This window comes from Thamnophis sirtalis, unplaced genomic scaffold (assembly GCF_051295495.1).
Source record: "Thamnophis sirtalis isolate CommonGarterSnake01/CBP01778 unplaced genomic scaffold, rThaSir2_p1.2 scaffold_3, whole genome shotgun sequence".
Lineage (NCBI taxonomy): Eukaryota > Metazoa > Chordata > Lepidosauria > Squamata > Natricidae > Thamnophis > Thamnophis sirtalis.
In genome coordinates this window covers 74,431,161-74,451,678 of record NW_028261383.1, presented here as the reverse complement: position 1 = coordinate 74,451,678, position 20,518 = coordinate 74,431,161, and the positions used below count along the sequence as shown (strand labels likewise).

General features: G+C 40.3%; 1 protein-coding gene across 1 annotated transcript; it reads left to right on the top strand.

Annotated features, from left to right (window-relative positions):
* The first annotated feature begins 967 nt into the window (after positions 1-967).
* Positions 968-11,885, top strand: DUSP7 (dual specificity phosphatase 7). The gene is made up of 3 exons (XM_087709189.1): positions 968-2,071; positions 6,275-6,703; positions 9,276-11,885. Exons 1-3 carry the CDS (start codon positions 1,657-1,659, stop codon positions 9,581-9,583), a joined length of 1,152 nt encoding a protein of 383 aa, XP_087565315.1. The 5' UTR covers positions 968-1,656; the 3' UTR covers positions 9,584-11,885.
* The last annotated feature ends 8,633 nt before the right edge of the window (positions 11,886-20,518 follow it).

Sequence of the window (20,518 nt, the reverse complement as noted above, 5' to 3'; positions counted from 1 at the left end):
CTCCCATGCGCTGCGTGCGTCGTATTTTGCATGTGGCAGCGGTACAGTTGGATGGTCCGCCTTGTTTAGTTTTTCCATAGCCACAAAATATTGCAGTTGGAATACTTATGCCTTTTATCGGGAAGCGAGCCATCCAGTGGCTGCATAACCATGCTTTACTAAAGCGATCCAGTTTTCTGAATTCGCGCGATCCACTAAATCCCAAAGTAATCACAGGACTGAGTAATTTACGCCACCCTAAATTAAAAGGTAATTTGTGGATCCGTGCCGGGGAAAATAAAAACCCAGTCATTTGTAGATTGGGGTTAAATATTTGCTCTGCTAAACTCCGGACGACCGCTACGCGGTGCTGCGTAGCGCTAGTGCGGATTTTTGTTGTGCAGTTGAAGTGGGAAAAAATCGAAGCTGAAAAAGCAATGGGAAAGTTTTATTTCGCGGCCTGGATATTTTGAATCTTACAATAACTCCTCCCCCAGCGATAAAAATGTCAATAACGTCTCCATTGGGGGGGGGGAGAGATAAGCAACCGGGGGAGGGGGTAGTTGGATGGGCCAACTTTTTTCTTAGGGGCCTAGAAGGGGTTTTTGATCAGTCTAATAGTAAAGTATGAGAGCCTTAAGCTTGTTCACTTTCTGTCTCCTTTTTCGTCCAGGAAACTTAACGACTTTTCAAAGGGATTAAAAACCAAAAAGGTTGGCAGCGACAATGAATCCTAATCGACAGTTGTGCATCTCCCGAAAACTGTCCTGCCTGAACTCTCTCAACGCGATCATTGAAAAAGCTTTGTCGGCGGCCGGGCATGTTTCTTGAGCGATAATTTTCACTCGGGCAGCGGCCTCTCCCCACCCCCAAAAAGGAGGCAGGACAAGCGGGCTCGTTATTTAAATCCCTCCATTGAACCAAACAGGCACTGCGAGGGAGGAATAAAAAAAAGAAAAGGAGGAAAGGCTGCTTCCAAGAGCGCCAAGTCGTACAGCCTGACGCGGAGGAGGGAAACCTCGGGGCTTGACAAAACTGGGTTGCAAAACACTGGGGAGGCCGCTTCTCCTTTAAGCGGGGCCAGCCTGGCTCTCTTGGCGCTTTCCCTCCCTCGCAGGGCCCGCCTCCTTAAGCACGACACGCCGCTCTGATGGCGAAGCCTCTTTTTAATTGAGACTGTCAGGCTGGATGGAGCGGGAGGGGGCACGTAGCGGATATTGGAGCAGCAGTAGCAGCAGCTCAGCCGCCTAAATCCGACCAAAGAACGGCAGCTTTTTCCAGAGGAGGGCCGGCTGCCAGCAGCGCCTGGCAATCCATAACTCCGCAGGATCTTCTTCCCAGAGGAGCCCGGAGGGATTCGCTCTCGCCCGCACCTCCCGCTTCTATCTCTCGGTTGGCAAGTGGAAGGGAAGCAGCCTAGCAGCGGGCGAAGCAGCGGAACGCCAAGGTCTTGGAAACGACCCCTCCAACCGATCGCCGCTTCGGGCCGCCTTTTTTTAAAGAAAAAATTCCTTTTTGTTCACTTTCCTTCTGGGTGGGTTTGGGGACGGCGGCGGAGGAACGCTTCTCCCCCTCCACCGCCCCTCCGAGAGTGACTGGTTTTGGACGCGCGTGTCCCTCTGCTCGCTCCTTCGTTCCCGCTCGCTCCTTCGCTCCTCGTCCCCTTGTGCGATCCTCATGAAAAATCATATCTGGGGCAGCGACCCCAGGGCTTCCATGGCTGCAGCGATGCCGTGGAAGAGCGTGGAGTGGCTGCAGGAGGAGCTGGAATCGAGCGGGGGCAGCTCGCTGCTGCTGCTCGACTGCCGGCCCCACGAGCTCTACGAGTCCTCGCATATCGAGACCGCCATCAACTTGGCTATCCCGGGCCTGATGCTCCGGCGCCTCAAGAAAGGTAATCTGCCCATCCGCTCCATCATCCCCAACAACGAGGACAAGGAACGCTTCGTCAAGCGCTGCAAGGCAGACACCGTCCTGCTCTACGATGAATCCACGGCTGAGTGGCAGCAGGACGGAGGGGCCCCCACCTCCGTCCTCGGCCTTTTGCTACAGAAACTCCGCGACGACGGCTGCAAGGCGTACTACCTGAAAGGTAAATTCTGACCTGACCTCCTGACAAGGGATTGGCGAGCTTTTTTTTTTTTTTTTTAACTTCCTTCGTCCTCGTTTATTTTATCAGCCGGGCTGGAGGCTGCGAATCCCCGACCGGAGCAAAAATTCCCGCCTAATCGCAACCCCCCCCCCCTCGCTATTTGTTCTATATCTCCATTTCCCTCTGTCCTTCTATCACGTTTTCCCTGCTTCCCAATCTTAGTTGTTTTGCTGCGCTTGCCGGAGGTTTTTCTCCCGCAGGAAAGACAGAAAGGGAACGTCGGCATTTAAAACAAAACAAAAAACAAACACGCGAAGGACTTCGAAAAGAGCGCGCGTCTTTCCTTCCTTTGGATTCAGCCAAGCAGGATTTTGCTCTTGCTTTCATCGCCCGTTTGATTAATTGTTGTTTTGCAAAATGGTTGCATGTGCCGAGTACTGTACACGCAGGTACCGTACTGGGCTCTGGGCCTCTTTGGTCTTGGTTCATTTCTCTCCTCCTCCCCCCCCCCCAACTCCCCCTTTGGTAGGAACGGGAAAATGTTTCCCCCGCCTCCCCTGCTAAACTGTCCTGAGAGACATCGTTCTCTCCCTCTCCAGAAGGAGAAATTCTGGCCAGATTCTTCCATAACTATGAATGGGAAAAGTCCAGGAAAGCCCACTTCATTCCGGGGTGATTATTTACTTTAGGCTTTGCCTTGCTCCTTTCCTCTAACAACTACCTAGCAATCTTGGTTTTTAAAAGGAGAGGGAAACTATGTGGCCCCTGTTGGACTACAGTTCCTATGAGTCAGAATGAATACAGGTCAAGGATTTCAGGAGTGAATTATTCAGAAGTTCTGGAGGGCTCTGCCTTGCCTTGCCAACCACCTACATTTTTCCCTTTCCCCTCCTGTTTTGGTACCCTTTAGAGGTTCTTCCCTCCACAGATGGGGAGGGAGGGGAGCTAATGGCAAGGAATAGCTTGTTCTACCCCATGTCTCACTGCCAGCCTAACTTTATGCAATGGTGCCATTTGCTCCACTACACTGTTGTGTTTTTTTTGTGATAGAGAAGTAATAACCTAGAGAGAGGAGGTATTATTCACTGCAGACAGTTTGCCATTCTGCTTTTTAATTGAAATTTGTTCTGCAGATTAATCTCTTGTGTCTTGTGCCCTGCTTCCTTTTCTGTGTCTTTGAAGGCCCCGACTTGGTAGATCAGCCTTTGCCTTTGAGCAACTTGCTTGAGCTAGATGACGTATCTGGCCTTGCCGCATTACATTGGGCTCTGCCTCCCATTCCTCCCCGAAGTTTATTTTGAATGAAGACCTTAATTCATTAAACTCCCCATTCAGCTTTCCTAAAACACTCTCCTCCCCTGGAAGCATTGTGATACAGTTACTCTGAGTGAGTGCCAAGGTAAGGATAATGGCCTTTTCCCAGGACACATACCAGCATGATCACTTGGTGGCAGGATTGAGGCAGAAATAGAAAGTGGTACTGAGCCAAAATTGTCCCCCTCTTTCTACTGTGTAAGTAAAATTAAAATTACAGATTTACAAACAGCTCAAGGAAAAGGAAGTACTAAATAATGCAGAAGGAAGAAATTGTTCTTAGAATAGGAGATCTCTTCATGTATGTATGTATGTATGTATGTATGTATGTATGTATGTATGTATGAGCAGTTCAGTGAAAGCTTTCCTGTGCATTGCCCCAATGTTTCTTTTTCAGTATCTTTCTTGGTACATGTAAGGTGTGTTTTTAAAATTATTCAGGCCAAGTGCTATATTAATACCCTCAATCTTTCCTCTTGACAGTCTCAGTTCCTTTAAACTAGCCTTTTAACAGGAAAAATGGAAGAGTTAAGCTAATAATTTTCTCTTTTCCTCTCCTCTTCTGATTTAGAAGAGAGCCTGAATGGGAAATGTTTCTAATTAAAATTCCAAAATGGCTGTTTCATATTGTCTTTCTTTTTCAGGAGGGGGAAAAAGAAACCCGATTCTCCCCTTCCTGTTTATGAATACAGCTGAACTCTGTTTGGTGACTTTATTCCAACTGTGCCAGGCCATTTACATATCTCTAGGTCTTTTATAGTGGTACTGATTTGTAAAGTGTTGCTTGGATGCCTATTAAATATTCAGGAGAGAATTTCAGGTTCCATGTACATAAGTAGAACACTGAATATAGATAAACATTATTTGGGCACATATCTATATATGTAGCTCTTTTTTTTTACTGTGATCATAACTATACACTTAGCTATTTAGTTGATTGCAAGGAATATTCACATATTGCAATTTTGTTAACAAATGAAGTTTCCATTCCTGTCTCAAATTCTCCTACAGATACAGAGTGGCTTGTGTATACCTGTTATTATTTTTAATTTATTACTTGTCCATTTAAAGCTAAATCAATTCCCTCTAATCTGTGTCTTTAAACATCCTTGATAAGTAAACTGGAAATCTCTTATTCTCAGTTTTGTCACCTTATTCAACAGGACTTCTGTAAATGTGTACTAGGTAATTTAGCAGGTGAAGCATCTTATTATAACTGAATAGTCTTGAAAAAGCTACAGCTGCTGAATTTCTGCCTCCTACAGATTTCTAAGAACACAGGAGCCCCTCAAAAATTGAATAACCTTTGATCCCAAACTTCGGAAATCTTAATTTTACTACTTTTTCCTTTAAATCAAAAAGTAAGAGTGTGTCTGTATGCTTCCTCAAATTGGTTGTCCACTTTTTCTTAAAGAATGCCTGTGGAATGATTGAATACTTCTTTAATTGCTTCCTTTTCTCCATATGTTCTTGTGCAAAAAGTAGTTGTTAAGGAAAAGATCCAAACCCAAAAAGTTCATTTAAATGCTGCTTGTTGGCGTATAGGGCTCCAACCTATGTACACAAATTTTTAAAAAATATAAACTACATTTGCTACAGAACTGATGTTAAGGCAATAACTTTCCTAAGGCCAAGCAAGTTTTACAAAATAAGATTCCATTTTTGAGTTCTCCAAATTCTTCCTTAGACAGGAAGTAAACATAAGGGTAGAGAGTTCAGGAAGATAGCTTGCTGAAGTGGAATGTATGGATTCTGCATTTTGTCATTCTTTTAAGGTTGCAATCATTCAAATTGGGCTTTGTCTGATAGAATAGAACAGAACAACAGAGTTGGAAGGGAGCTTGGAGGTCTTCTAGTCCAACCCCCTGCTTAGACAGGAAACCCTACATCACTTCAGACAAATGTTTATCCAATCTCTTCTTAAAAACTTCCAGTGTTGGAGCATTCACAGCCTCTAGAGGCAAGTTGTCCCACTGATTGATGTGATGATGCAAGTTGCATCGAAGACTTCTTTAGCAAGTTGGGATGAAGAAGCAACATGTGTAATGTACTAACTTTTAAAATATACAAACCATCTATTAATCCAATATGTGTCTATCTTTAATTAAAATGCCGTGACACAGTTTTGGGAAGAGTTAACCTCAAGAGACAAAACAAAATAAGAGACTCTGGCAACATGATTCAGTAAATCAGTGACACTTAAAACACAATTCTAAACACTTTTATTGGCAACAGGTTAATGTAAATGTAATAGAGCTTTAAGGAAATGTCTGTAAAATTGCACTGTGCTGTTACAGTTCTTGCTATATTGGTACCATCACCTTTAGGATTCTTAACATTTTACTGTCTTCTGCTCAATGTGATCTGCAGACAGTGGCGGTGAGATAACACTTGTCTCCATGGTGTAAAAACTTTCTGATTAGAGGACTGCGTGTTAGGCTGCTGTTTAAAATATAGGAACAGGCCAGGCCTGTTTTGGTGAGTTGGCAGCTGAGATTACTATGGCAGAGGTTGAGAAAATCATGTAGCAGCCTTATGTACACAGTTAACTGAAATAAATTAAGGTGATTTTAATCTTCAGATTGTCTTAAGTTTTTTTTTATTTCTGCATGTAGTATTTCTTTTGAGGCCCCCAATGTGGCTTCAGCTGTCTTGCTGTTAAATACATATATTCATGTGTTGTTAATCCTGTTTTAGTTTAAGATTGATTTCATATTCAAGGAATTTTCTGGGCCTCCCAGGGAAAGTGGTATTTTACAGCATAAAATTTCTTTAAATCCACAATCATGGTTTGGGGAAGATTATATTTAAAGAGCAAATTTCTAAGACCTCACCGATTTTTGAGAAACATTAAAGCATTAAAGCATATTTTCTCTTCACCTCCCACAGGTGGATTCAATAAATTTCAGACAGAATACTCAGAGCATTGTGAAACCAATCTTGACAGTTCTTCTCCAACCAACTCTCCTCCTGCCTCTGTCCTTGGTCTGGGAGGACTGAGGATAAGCTCTGATTGCTCCGATGGAGAATCTGACCGGGAGCCCAGCAGTGCCACAGAGTCTGATGGGAGCCCAATCCCAAACAACCAGCCGGCTTTTCCTGTCCAGATTCTTCCTTATTTGTATCTGGGTTGTGCCAAAGATTCCAGCAACTTGGATGTCTTGGGCAAATACGGCATCAAGTACATTCTGAACGTCACTCCCAATCTTCCCAACATGTTTGAGCACGATGGAGAGTTCAAGTACAAACAGATTCCCATCTCGGATCACTGGAGTCAGAATCTCTCCCAGTTCTTTCCTGAAGCCATCGCTTTCATTGGTAGGTGTGGGCATCCTGTTCTTGACGTCACAGCCCTTTTGGGTGGTGTTCTATCATAATCTTGCTGTTTTCTGCTCTTGCTGCTATCTGCTTGCTATAGATTTCATTTGTCTAAGTTTAGATTTGGCATGTGTAAGTTAGTAGGTACCGGTAAATGTGCCAGCATTTATAAGCTTTAAATATAACTGAGTTTGGCTGCAGGCTTCATTCCAGTTAAAGCCAAAAGATTATTCACCATCTGACTTCAATGAATTAAAAATGATAACATTTGGAATATATTACAGGGAATGAATTGGGTAAGGCTTTTGATTTCTGTTTTAGAGGTTTACACATTCCTCCCCCCCAATATATTTCAGGCAAAAATCAATTCCAACCCAATGTCTTGAATCCTTTCTCAGGTTAAATGTTGACGCTTATATGGTCAGCATGGTTCCATGATATGCTGATTAAACCTTGTGTCAGAGTTGCTTAGGAGAAGAGAGTAGCTTCCTTCTTCACATTCCTGTGTCCTGGAAACTTTCCACGCTGCTAAGTATATACCATTGGAACCCTACCAAAGTTGCCAACCATTCTCCTGTTCAGATTAAGTAACCTCAAAAAACCTGGCTCTGGCTCTCACAAACAAAACACACCTCCACCCATCTACCATTTGATCATTAAAGTTAGTCTTCGTACATATATTGGTTCATTAGTATGTTAAAGTCACCTGAGGACATTCTTATGTGAACCAGATAATATTACTGTAGGCATTATTGGCTCCAACATGTTGAAGCAGAGAGCTAAAATACAAGATTTTTATTTTAAAAATTGAATTTTCTCCTTCAGTATTTCTGGCCCATTTCATTTTTAAAATTGCAATTGTACTGCAGTTTATCTGCCACATTACATATGCTACAAATAATGTAGCCACTGGCCAGGCTCTTACTGTAGCAGCAACATATGCTTGAGTGAATTGTTAAATGTAAATAAAGTTGTGTTCTCCCTGATGTTCCATATATTCTAAATTCATATTTTTATAGAAAGTGCAGGCTTAGATACTGATTCCCAGAGAGATACAAGCTGGCCTTTGTTTTTGTAGTATGTCAGTTGATCAAAAGTTTTGTATTTGCTTAAAGGGCTGTTTGTGGAATGTGGTATTTAGATACTAGCTTAGTCAAAACATCCTCCTATGCAAACCACAGTTTGGTTTTTAGAACAGGAAATGATTACAGATTAAAATAGAAAAAAATGTGTTCAAATAGAACACTACCACACATTTGGAGATTTATTTATTTATTTAGAAGACAATGCTGAGTGGTCTGGCACTGATTAATGGCTTGGACCATGATACGAAATGAAAAGACAATAAGTTCATTCCTTAAATTTTATTTGGAGTTTATGAACTCTCACATTCTGTTCTTTAGCTAAATTACAATTTTTTTCCAGACATAAAATCCATCCCTCAACATGTGTCCTTTCATAGTCATGTTGATATCAATGAATGTGTGTAAGAATATATTGTATCAATGGTGTCCCATCAGTGGAATATATTGTTAATTACTCTCCATCCGTTCTGGGATCCTTCAGAGGAGATCTGAGATATGCAAAGGAAAACAACAGAAAAACCTGTTGCATAGGGTAAAATAAATGCCTGAAGCTAAGTATAGAGACACATACATGGAGTTGCAGTCTTATCCTTTCTTTATTGTAAAGATATCAGATAACTTTATTTAGGATTGGGATGTAATATTTGTTGTGTAGATATCATAATTAACATTCTTCAGTTACTGCTGATGCTTTTAGTCTGTTCACCCTTAAGTAGGAACCATAGTTTCTTTAAGCCCCACTGTCTATTTGAATATAATGAAAAAGGGTGTTCTTTTAAAGACTTTTAATAAATGTTCGATCTTTAACATCCACTTGAACCTAATTGGGTTGATTTGGAAAACAAAAACTATTCACTCAAGTTCTTTCCTTTGTAGTACTATTTTTTATCATAACAAAAATGTTATCAACATTTTTCAACTTAACTAGTTGTAAGTCAGCCAGCCAAATGCTGATTAATATCAAACAGAAACAAGGATTAAGCAAGCTGTGTCTTTAAAAGGTTCCAGGAACTTTGAATGCAAAACTATTATTGTAACTTCTGTCATTCTTCTCAAGATATGTCTGGCTTATTTCTTTATCATTTCCAATTATATCAATTGTTTACGTCTTTATGTGGCAAGATAGCATGAACTAATATTTAACTGTCCTGATTACACCAATCTGATTGTCTTTGCATCTAGGCAGCATGTGAGACTCAAGGGAACATTGAATTGTGAAGAAAAACTGCTTAATTCAAAGTGCATTTATTATAAGCTTTAAGTCAGGGGTGTCAAACTCACGTTGTCACGGCAGCGTCATATCGGGACTTCTTTCCCCTTTGCTAAACTGGGCATGGGCGTGGCCAGCGAGTGATGCATCCGGCTTGCGGGCCGGGAGTTTGACAGCCCTGATTTAAGTTGAACTTCCCTATTCTATCCTTGCTTTATAAACCCCTCTCCTTTCGTTGTTGTTGTTCAGAAATCTTACATGTTCCTTCCTGTTGCAGATGAGGCCCGTTCCAAGAAGTGTGGCATTCTAGTCCACTGCCTTGCTGGCATTAGCAGGTCTGTAACAGTAACTGTGGCCTATTTAATGCAGAAGCTCAATTTGTCTCTGAATGACGCCTACGATTTTGTGAAAAGGAAAAAGTCCAACATTTCCCCCAATTTCAACTTTATGGGACAGCTTCTTGACTTTGAAAGAACTTTGGGACTCAACAGCCCATGTGACAACCGTTCGCCTGCGGACCAGCTGTATTTTACCACCCCAACCAATCACAACTTGTTTCAGCTGAACACATTGGAGTCCACATGAAGGAGATTTCGTTGGGGGAACCTCAAATCTTGAATAGCTTCTCTTGAGCATTTCAAATTCATTAATGGAAAAAGTTTTTTTCCAGTCAGCTTTGAAAGAACTGGTTTCTCCAAGCAGATCTACCTAGTTGCTGCTTCATTGAAAAGGTGTGCCGTTTATTACAATTTGGATGCGAATCCAAATGGTTCGGAAGAGTTACTTCTCATTGACCGGAATGATTTCATATGGTCGACAGCCTGATATTCTGACTGCAGCTGTTACTGGCAATAACTTTTCTAGTTGTACTTAGAGACTGATACAGTACACTTCACTCATGTACCACACACACACACATACATGTGTATTACTGGATCAGAGTGGGTTGGCTTGGTGTGGAAAGTAAAGAAGACTCGTGCACTTAGCAAACTTGACCAATAAGTGTTGGCCTGAGACTGTTGTTTTACATCCCAGTTTACTTTTTTTTTTTAAAAAAGAGGTAATCTTATACTCTTTCTTGGGTTCAAGCTCTTTTTCAATATGTACGTTCCTGACTGTTTGTACAGACCAGGTTGCAAAACCAGTATTTTATTCTGTTTGTGTTTGATTTTATGTTTTTTAGATATAAGAGAGAGAAAGAGGAAAAAATTCAAATGTTTCTATTGACCAAATGCATTTTGCACACTCTGTAAAAGCCTCAATATGTTCTCTAAGCATGTTACTTGGGGGTGGGGGGGGGTGGGGAAAAGACAAAGAAAGACCTGTTGCTATATCTGGGTAGCATCTAGCTGGAGTTTTCATGATTTATGAGAGCCAGTTGGTAAAGTATGCCCCTCCGCACCATGCTCACCCTCATAACCTTTTCTGCACTGACTCTGCCAAGGTGACTAAGCACCAATGTGCTATCTGATTTAAAAAAAAAAGTCCCATTGCCCCATCCTACTCTGTACCCATCATCAATCTCTTCAATATTACCTGAGCTAACATCTCATATAACCTCCACCCAGAGCTGGTAAAAGCATGCTTGGAGGCTCTTGGTTGCAGTGCGCAACCTTTTTGACTGTTAACATCACCAGCTGGCCTGAAATCACTCCAGCTTCCAAAGCAATGAAAATGCTGTTCATGTTGTTAGCGTTTAATCTGGCACACTTGATTCTTATATATAAATGGGTGCATATATATATGTACAAGTGCATATATATTTGTGTGTGTGTACATATATAAATATACTGCATGGAAGGAGCAGCCTGGAGGTGAACAAAGAATCAAACAATATTGCTGTTGTAGAAGACTTGAGCACAGATTTACTAAGGCAGCTTCCCTTCACCTGGCACTTTCCAGATGAGTTAAGATGACAATGCCCAGATTTCCTAACAAGGCTAGTTTAGTCTAAGGCTGCCTGACAATTCTGGGAAGTGTAGTGCCAACATGTGAAGGAAACCAGTTTGGGAAGGTAACTTGGGTACAACCAGAAGGTACTTTAAATAGGAACCATGGGAAGCCATGGGATTATACTACTTAGGGAAAAAAAGTATATGTGTGTGTGAGAGGAAGGGAAGGCTAGTTAACTATGGAGGCCATTGGAGGGGAGAACTTTTTGGGAGAACTTTGCTGTGCCTTCTATAACAAGAAGACTTGTCTATATTTCTCATTAATGTACTATACTAGATGAGAGAAAAGTGGTGCTTAATTTTTTCTTGGGAGGAGGGCAGAATGGACATGGAAAAATATTGGCTGCAGTGTAGTCCCTCCTTTTTCCCACCTCCCTTTCCACTTTCACTCTCAAACTTTTAAAAGCCACGGAGTCTTTCCCCCCCCACCTTAAATATTCTTTTTAAAAAAATATATATCCTTTTTTCAAAAATAAATAAATCTCCACATGGAAGAATGTTTAATGCTATCACATCATGGAACTGTGATGTGTATGTGTGTGTGCGTGTGTATGTGCTTTTCAGAAAATATTGGAATGATTTTTTTTTAATGTATCAATGTTAGGGTTGTTGGGTCATTAAGGCAGGAAAAGTGGAGCACTACACATGGATGAGCAAGCAGATGAGGAATCTCCTAACTGCATCTTACCTCAAGGAGAAATTTTATTTATCAGGGATTTAGTGCATCTGTATCTTAAGCTGGTTTTTATAAAGGCTTCCTGTGCCAATGGTGGTCTAAAAATGCATCCTCTTCGTATACGCGAGAATTTGTTACTGAGGGACAGCTTTTGCTTTCTATGTTTAATGAAGGAAAAAATGAGTGACCCTATATATCCTGAACCCAATATTGGGATTTTGTTTATATTGCAAATAAATACTATTTTTTCTTTAAAAAACAGTGTTTCTGTGTCTAAAGTGTTTCCCAAGACAGTTTGGCTTCCTGCTTCTTTAAAGAAACATTATTCTGTTTGCCTTTAACACATAACTCCAACCCAATTTCTATTTGCTTGTCAGTGTTTATACAGTATTTGGTTACACACAAAGCTTAATTTTGAAGTCCTGTGGTAAGAACTGGAAAGAGAGGTTCTGATGTAAACCAAAGCTTAAAGAACATCCTGAACATCCTTATTGGCCAAACTCTTTTCATAGGCAAGGCGAGTGTGGTTCTGGTTTCCCTTGATTGCAATCTTACAAGAACTTTCCTGATGGATATCGATGAAGTTCTCGTAAATAAGCTGAAATTTAGTCTGAAACATTTAGTACTGAAGTCAACTGAATCTTTAGAAAGATTTCTTGGCCAATCAAGCTTTGTTCCTTGGAGAGTTCAGTTATACACAGGGGTGGGCTGCTGGGGGTTCGGGAGAACCTCTAGCTAAGATTCTGTGCAGTTCAGAGAACCCCCAAATCCCAATTCTGGCTGGCCCTGCCCACTCCTCCCCTCCCAGGAGTTCCCATGCGACCTGTTTGGATGCAGGTAATTACAGGGCACATGCGGTCGCTCAGGGAGGGTGAAAAACGGGTGTACCGGAAGTTCAGGAAGACTGGAAATGGGCCCATTTTTGACCTCTGGAGGGCCTCCGGGGCCTAAGGAGGAATCTTCCTCCTGGAAAATTGAGGAAATCCTCCAGAGCCCGCCCCCCCTCATGGTGCAGGAGGCCGATTAGGCCATGCCCACCATGGCCACGCCCATGCCCACCCTGCAACCGGGCAGAGAACCACTTGCTAAAATTTTTGAAACCCAAACCTGGTTGTAGAGTGATCACAGCAGGATATGAGTCTGGCACCTCACTTTTCACTTTCAAATTCAGTTTGAGTGTCACTGGAAATTAGGTGGCCAGAGAAGAAGTTTGTGTTTACCAGTCTGGTATAAGCAAGTCCATACCTGTCAGAAATCCTGTGAATACAAGGCAGCTGCACCTTTGCCTAGCAATTTCAATTGGAAATTACAGATTAAAAGATGCCTTAGATGGTGGTGTGGCTATTTCTAAGCTGCGAAAAATTGTATCTCTTCATTTTCTATCTGTCAGATCATATGTATATTCAGACTACTTTGAGTATTAAACGTTCTTAGTAGTAGGTTTTGATACTCATTTCTGAAGATGAGATTGGAAACCATTCCTTTTGTTACCCCTACTTCCATTCTATCTCTCCCTCAGCTAAGAAACCATTGAAGATTGTTTACTAAATTGAAGGAAGGCTCTTTGTTCATTTATTTTTCTCAAAATTATTATGAAAATTTGCTATGTTACGGTATCTTTCTAAACTGTTCCCTCCATCTTCTATTGATATTTAATGTAGTAGTGGGGCTCCATCCAATGACAATAGGAAATTGGTCCACATTAGCCGTCAACGAAATTGAGGTCTTAACCCAAAGTGTCCAGACTGTGTAACTGAAGGCTTTGACTGCTTGTGGGCTAATGGATGAGAGAGCCAATATTTTTGTCTGGAATTAGGTGACCCGAGAGTATGCTTAACAGTCACTGCTTGTTTGCTTAAGTGTGCTTTACACAAGCACTGAAGAAGCTCACTGTTTGCCCAGCTGGTGAGAAGAATTTTGGCTCATTGCTGATGCTCAGGGCTTCAACTGAGCTGATAAAAATCTGCCAACTTTCCACTCTCTGAAATGTGCCTAAAAACCAGCTAATCCTATTTCCATCCACCTCCTCTCTACCCATCTCTTTTGTGTCACATCATAATTTGTTAAGTTGGAGGGCAGGGTTTGTCTTTGTAAGCTCTTTCAGGAGACTTATTAATGAAAGAGTAGGATACAAATGCAGTTGAGTAAATAAAAATTGCCTCACCAGATGTCTGGCACCACAGATCAGGCTTTGTCAATGGCTGTTTTCTTGTTAGGTTTACAAGCAGCAATCCAAAAATCAGTTGTCATCACAATAGCCACCTTCAGGTTACATTTAAGGAAAGGAAACCAATCTGTTAGGAAGGAACCAAAAATTGATAAAGAGGATAGAAAAATAGCAGGGTTCAATTGGTGTGGTAGAACTAAAGAAAAAAGGAAGCAGGCTTGCCAAATATTCAGTTGCAAAATGTTTAGTAAACCTAATCAATTTTAAGATTTAATTGGGAATTTTGAAAGAAGATATGAAAGTACAAATATGGTATATATTTTCAAAGTAGTTCCAAAGGTGTTTTTTCAAAAGGAAATTGGACTTTCTTTGTTTTTCCTTGACTTAACAGTGGAGGATGGAAGGATTTATAGTTTCATAGTACCCTGTTTCCCTGAAAATAAGATCTCCCCGGATAATAAGCCCAATCGGGCTTTTGAGCGCATGTGCTAAAATAAACCCTTCCCAAAAATAAGCCCTTCCCAAAAATATTGCAACACAGCAGGAGCCATGAGGTGACCACACTTGCTGTCTCCTGCACCTCAAAAATAATAAGACCTCCCCAAAAATAAGGCCAAGTGCTTATTTTGAGGGTCAAAAGAAAATAAGATTATTTTCAGGGAAACATGGTATATTATTTTGGTAGTTTTGCTGCTCCAATCTGTTGAAGAAAAGGGGGATATCAATGATATAAATAAATAATTTAGCAAAATTAATAAGAATACAGAAGGAAAACATGTGGCAATATAACATTCACAATCTGCATTTGTTAATCTTGCTGATTCATCATTTAAAGTTTATTACTAAAGATGCTATAATTGACTTTGTACAATGTGCTCAACCATAAATCATAGTGTTTAACATTTGTCTTCTATCTTATATTGAGATGGACCTTTCTTTCAATGTTTGAAGTTGGCCATGTGAGAACTTGATCTACCATGGTTTTCATCAAAGAAATCTTAAGCTTCTCAAGAACACACACACATATATATATACAAATACATGTTTCAGAGAGACTGTAGTAATAAGACTGTGGTGTTTCCTTTATCTACTGTTTATCTTTTGGTTGCCCTTAAAACATCCTTGGAAAGGATTCAGGGTAATAATAGCCTCAGTTGTTTAAAGTAAAGGGTTGTTTTTTCTTCAGAGTAACCGGATTGTGAATTCTGGAATAGCACTTTAACTATTAGTAATCATCTGCTGACTGGATAGTTAAACCACATGACTAAACTTAATACTGTGTGGGGCAGAAGTGGCATTCCTCTGAAAGAGATTTGAAGAGTGTTCCACAATGACCACAAGGTCTAGAAATGATACTTATTGAGTTTGAATGACATTTTCATGTTGGCATGTGGTGGGTTTCCATTCCACATCCTTGACATTTCAGTTAAATAGAGAACTTTCCTTCTCCATTGTTGATGGATATAAGGGAATGTGGAGAGAAAATTCGTAGCTCAGGGTTGAAATCAGGGCCCTTGGTGATATAATAAAGGGTAGCATGCCATCTTACTCATGTTGTTAAATATCTACAGTATGTTCACAAGGAGTGCTCCAAACAATATTAATAAGAGAATCAAAGGAGAAACCTGTCTGTTGAAGGATAACTTATGATTGTCTTTCTTATGGGTTGTAGAGAACATAAAGGAAACATCATGGGGATTCAACACAAAAACAATTGCTGCTAAGGCATATTTGTACCATGGTTGGGTTAAGTACCTTTCCATGGAGAAAATCTCAGTGTGAGAGTTTCTTCAAAAGAAAAGTAAGAAAAGATCTCTAAATGGGATGTGTTTATAAAGTCCTGGTTTATACAGTGCGTCAACTTTTTTTTTATTAGATAAACAGTAATTGCCTGAACACGCACCTATTTTATACCTTAAATTACACAGTTTGCAAACCATGATGGACTCACCCAACATATTAAACCCAAACCAGACGGACTACACTAGTAATGTAGGATTCCAACAATTCTGTCTGTGTTAACCCTTATGGAAAGGCACTATGGTATTATTGTAGCCTGTTTCCTCATTATTCGTAGATACTGAGATACAATTCCCACTGTGAACAATTTCCAATCCTAACCATAGATCACATTGGGAAGTCTGGAGCAGGTGAAGACAGATAAGGGGTGCTCAGACTGCAATGTTTTCATTTCCACCAAGATAAATACAAGGCCTGTCCTTTGTGTGTGTCTCTTGTGCAGTGGCCGTGGTAGAAATAACTACATTATTAAGTTAGCATGTCTTTGAATTCAGAAGCAGGAGATGAGGTTGTCCACAGGTTTGCCAACATGATGCAGCCCTTCTTTCCTATATTTTTCTCATCAAATTCTGGGAGAATGAGAGCTGGATAAGCAAGATAGACTCAAAAGAACTTTGCAACATGCAATGATGCAATGTTCACCTTTGAAGACAGAAACAGCCTCATCTTTGCTGAAAAATGGTCTTAGCACCTTGATGAAAATTCTCCATCAGATTTTCAACACCTCAGGAAATATTGTCTCTGCAGTGAATTACAATGAATTGACATTCTAACTTTCTCAGTGACAAGTTCTGAGCAGTGACTGTTTTGTGGATGAATGGCTGTTTGTGGCTTTCAGCATCCATTTTTCAGTAGCAGTCAATCTTGGCAGTGTCAGTGTCTATCAACTAATATGCGGTATTAATCAACGTTTGATGGAGTCCGACATGCAACAGTCAATATCTGCCAACCAACACATGACAATGGTCTATATTTAACGTAATCTGTCAGTTGACCTCAAGTACCAGGCAATAAGATATTATTGTCATTTTTTTTTACTGTGAGCATATTGGCTCACATTAAAAATGAAATTCTGTTTGGTATATATTTATGGTATATATAATATTTGGCAGCATTTGGCCAATAGCAGATGCTGATGTGTAGACACATGCTGCAATATAGAAGAGTGGATTGTTTGGTCCTCAGCTATGGTTGGATCTCAGTTCTCGGCAGCCCCAGGCAGCATGTCCATTGATTAGGAATGCTAAGAGCTGAGCTGAGGTCCACAGTTCCCCTCCTCTGCTGGTTGCCCTATTTTTCAACATTTTAACATGTAGCATTGCATGGTGACCCTCATTATTTAATAGCATTTGATGTATGACCTATAATGACAAGATACATTTGATACATAACAGTGAAACATAGAATAGCAAAAGTCGACTTTGGATCTGTCGTCTAAGTCCTTAACTGGGAAAAAAAAGAAAAAGTGGAAAATTTATTTTGTAAAACAAGTATTACTTTTCAGTCCTTGGTTTTTCTGAGGCACACTTGATTTCCTTCACATCTCTCTCTCTCTCTCTCTCTCTCTCTCTCTCTCTCTCTCTCTCTCTCACACACACACACACACACACACACACACACACACACACACAGCTCTGCTGAAGACTTGAGAGCATGTAAATAGTTCTGCTAATCAACACTTTATATTTATAAAAGACTGGCACATATTGTAAAGTGTTGCACGTGAAGCTCTGGGTTGCGGTCATAGCCTCTCAGGGACTTTGTGGATTCTTCTCTTGACCCCCAAGGGTTGAAAATACCATAAAGGCAAGGATGTGCAATTGTGAAGATGCCTAACAAATTGGTCTTTAACATTTTTCTATCCGAAATGAGGAAGTTGATAGGATGTGAGATTGACTGACATGTATTTCCTATTCCTTGCAGTTATCTGAAGTTGATCTGGCACACATCCTTCCTCCGAGGGGATGAATTAGCTCCCATGACAAGGGGGGGGGGGAAGACATGAGGACTTTGAAATATGTGGTCTACTTCAGCTATGAATTGCCATATTTAAAATGTCATAGAGCTTCTATGCTGTTGGTTAAATGTTACTTTCTTATTGCTGGAGAACTAGAATTGCATTATAGAGAGAAATTCAATAAAACTCACATCGTTAGATCTGGGTTGGGGGGGAAAACATAGCTGCTATTGAATTTCTCCTTGTGTGCATCCATTAAACAATGTCTACAGAAAAAGGAAAAAAAAGAAAATCTGAAAAGCAGTCTTTCTGAAAAAGCTGCCAGGCCATGGCATTAATTTGTTGACCTCCTGAAATGGTTCATATAACCGATCTAGTCTAGCTTGGAACAAGAGACTATTAGAATATCAACTGAAAGTGGTCTGATTGTCATAAAGTGAAACAGAAAATGTATTATAATTAATTACCATGGCATCTAATCAATCAAGTCTTTTTAAAATTTTATTTATTTATATCCTACCTTTAATATTTTTATAACATTGGCAAACATATCTAAGACCCTTCCTCCTCCTATTTTTCCTCAAAACAAATCTGTGAGAAGGGTAGGGCTGAGAGAGAATGATCAGCACAATGTCACCCAACCAGCTTTCATATCTAAAGTGGGACTAGAACTCACAGTCTCTTGGTTTCTAATTTGGTGCTTTAACCAGTAGACCAAAATCAACCTCAACTCCTGGTGACTTCAATTTTCTTGGCAATAGTATAAACACGGTTTGTCACTGCTTGCCCTCTTATGGGAAGTTTTTTGCAACCTCCTAATCTGTATTATAGCCTTGATAATTTCTGGTTTATAGTCTCCCATTCAAGTGCTAGCTAGATTTATCTTTGTCATTCTAACATCTGCTTAAGTCAAACATAATGTTAATTCAGAAAACCACTCTTCATTCATTTCGTACTCAGCCTTTCCTTTTACTGGAGTTAGTATGGATGTTCTGTTTTGTGAGCAACCCTCTGCCTTTTACTTTTATTTGTTCTGGATGCATTCCAAAGGTTAATCTCTTACTGAATAAGAGATTTCTGAAGAGTAGATTGAATGCAGGTGTATACCCTACACCAAGACAAAGAGAAGATTCATGGTAGTAGACTTTTTTTTTACAAGAGTACAAACATACAAACAAATATGTGCCAATTAGACCAATGACTTTGTGAAGTTGCGGTATGCCAGCAGCATAGTCAGGCAGATGACAAAACAATCTCTATTATTTACCATATCAACTGAAAATTACCATTTCCTGCTGATTCTTAAGGAAATAAATTATCCTGAATTTTGAGCTAGGGCAGGAACTGAAGAACCCGGGCTAAGGTGGCAATAGTTTAAGGTTTCAGCTCATGGAAGAGGATTGGAAAGCGAAAGAAAAATATTGCAAATTAGTGACTCACTTTGGGAATGATGTTGATGGAAGTGATTTGGCTTTGTGGACTTAGCTGGTAAATGTCATAATCTGGATGACAGACTGCTGACAAACTGCTTTCACTTTATAAGAACTGGTACAGATCTGTTTGACCAAAACCCATAGCAAATGATAAATGATCATGAGGACTTAAAACAGAATCTTGCCAGCTCTGGAGAATAAAGGAAGTTGGAGTATTGCTGAAATAAGTTATTCCATGGAAAAAAAAACAGAATGTTAGCTGATTCTCATGCTCAGACTACAGAGAAATAAAATTATCCTGAACTTCTTAGAACAGGAAGGCAAAATCATTTAACAGACAAAAAGAGCTGGTGGGATGATTCCCCATAAATGTTATTTTTAATTTTTCTTCTTCATTTATTTATACCCCTCCTTTATTATTTTAGAGCCAAGGTGGCGCAGTGGTTAAATGCAGCACTGCAGGCTACTTAGCTAACTACAGTTCTGCAGTTCAGCTGTTCAAATCTCACTGGCTCAGGGTTGACTCAGCCTTCCATCCTTCCGAGGTGGGTAAAATGAGGACCCAGATTGTTGTTGGGGGCAATATGCTGACTCTGTAAACCGCTTAGAGAGGGCTGAAAGGCCTATGAAGCGGTATATAAGTCTAACTGCTATTCACAAATAACTCAAAGTGGTGAATATATCCAACATATCTTTCTTTCCTATTTTCCCCACAACAACAACCTTGTGAGGAGAATTGTGCTGAGAGAGAGTGACTGGCCCAAAGCCACTCACTGGCTTTCATTGCTAAGGCAGTACTTATACTCACGATCTTCTGCTTTCTAGCCTGATGCCTTAACCATTAGACCAAAATGGTTATACTGACTATACTGGTTTAAAGTAATCAAAAGAAACAAATTGTTCAAAACCAGCAGAAAGAGAGGAAATGCTGTACTTTGTGAATATGTCTAGTCAGGAATCCAGATGAATGAATATTTGGCTTAAAATAAGTGGAATAAATAATATTCCCATTGGTTTCTACTATGCCCACTTAACCATACGTGAATAATATATTCCAGAATGAAAATTGCAGGCCTGCTAAAGAGATAAAAAATAGTGATAGTGAATTTACTCCAATATCTGCGGGGGAGACAAACTTTGTCAAACATATTCCTTCCCAATAGTTCTCAAGAGCTTCTTCCACTGTTGACTTGATGTGACCTGCTAGACCCAATGTAGAAGCCTCATTTCACATTTGGAGACTGCTTGTTTAGAGAACACTGTGACTTCTCCTCCACCAAGGCTCATGTGTAACTTAGAGAGTTGAGCAGATCAACAGTTTGCTCAGCTCCTATTCCAGATAAAATGCAGTAAAACCTGTTTTGCAGTGTTTTCTCTGGATGTATGGTCCAGGGACTTCCCATTACTGGGAATTCCCGTTTTAGTTTTTGGATTTCCTCGCATTCTCCTTTGATAGCTAGGGATAGCAACGTTTTCCCACTCTTCCCTTTTCTGTCAACATGTTCCTAGAAACAGCCCACGCTTAATTGTGAAAA

Excerpts from the sequence above, each read along its gene's own strand:
- DUSP7 (XM_087709189.1), top strand. The coding sequence starts at position 1,657 with ATGAAAAATCATATCTGGGGCAGCGACCCCAGGGCTTCCATGGCTGCA. Across the intron at positions 2,072-6,274 it reads CAAGGCGTACTACCTGAAAG|GTGGATTCAATAAATTTCAG; the intron begins GTAAATTCTGAC and ends CACCTCCCACAG. Across the intron at positions 6,704-9,275 it reads TGAAGCCATCGCTTTCATTG|ATGAGGCCCGTTCCAAGAAG; the intron begins GTAGGTGTGGGC and ends TTCCTGTTGCAG.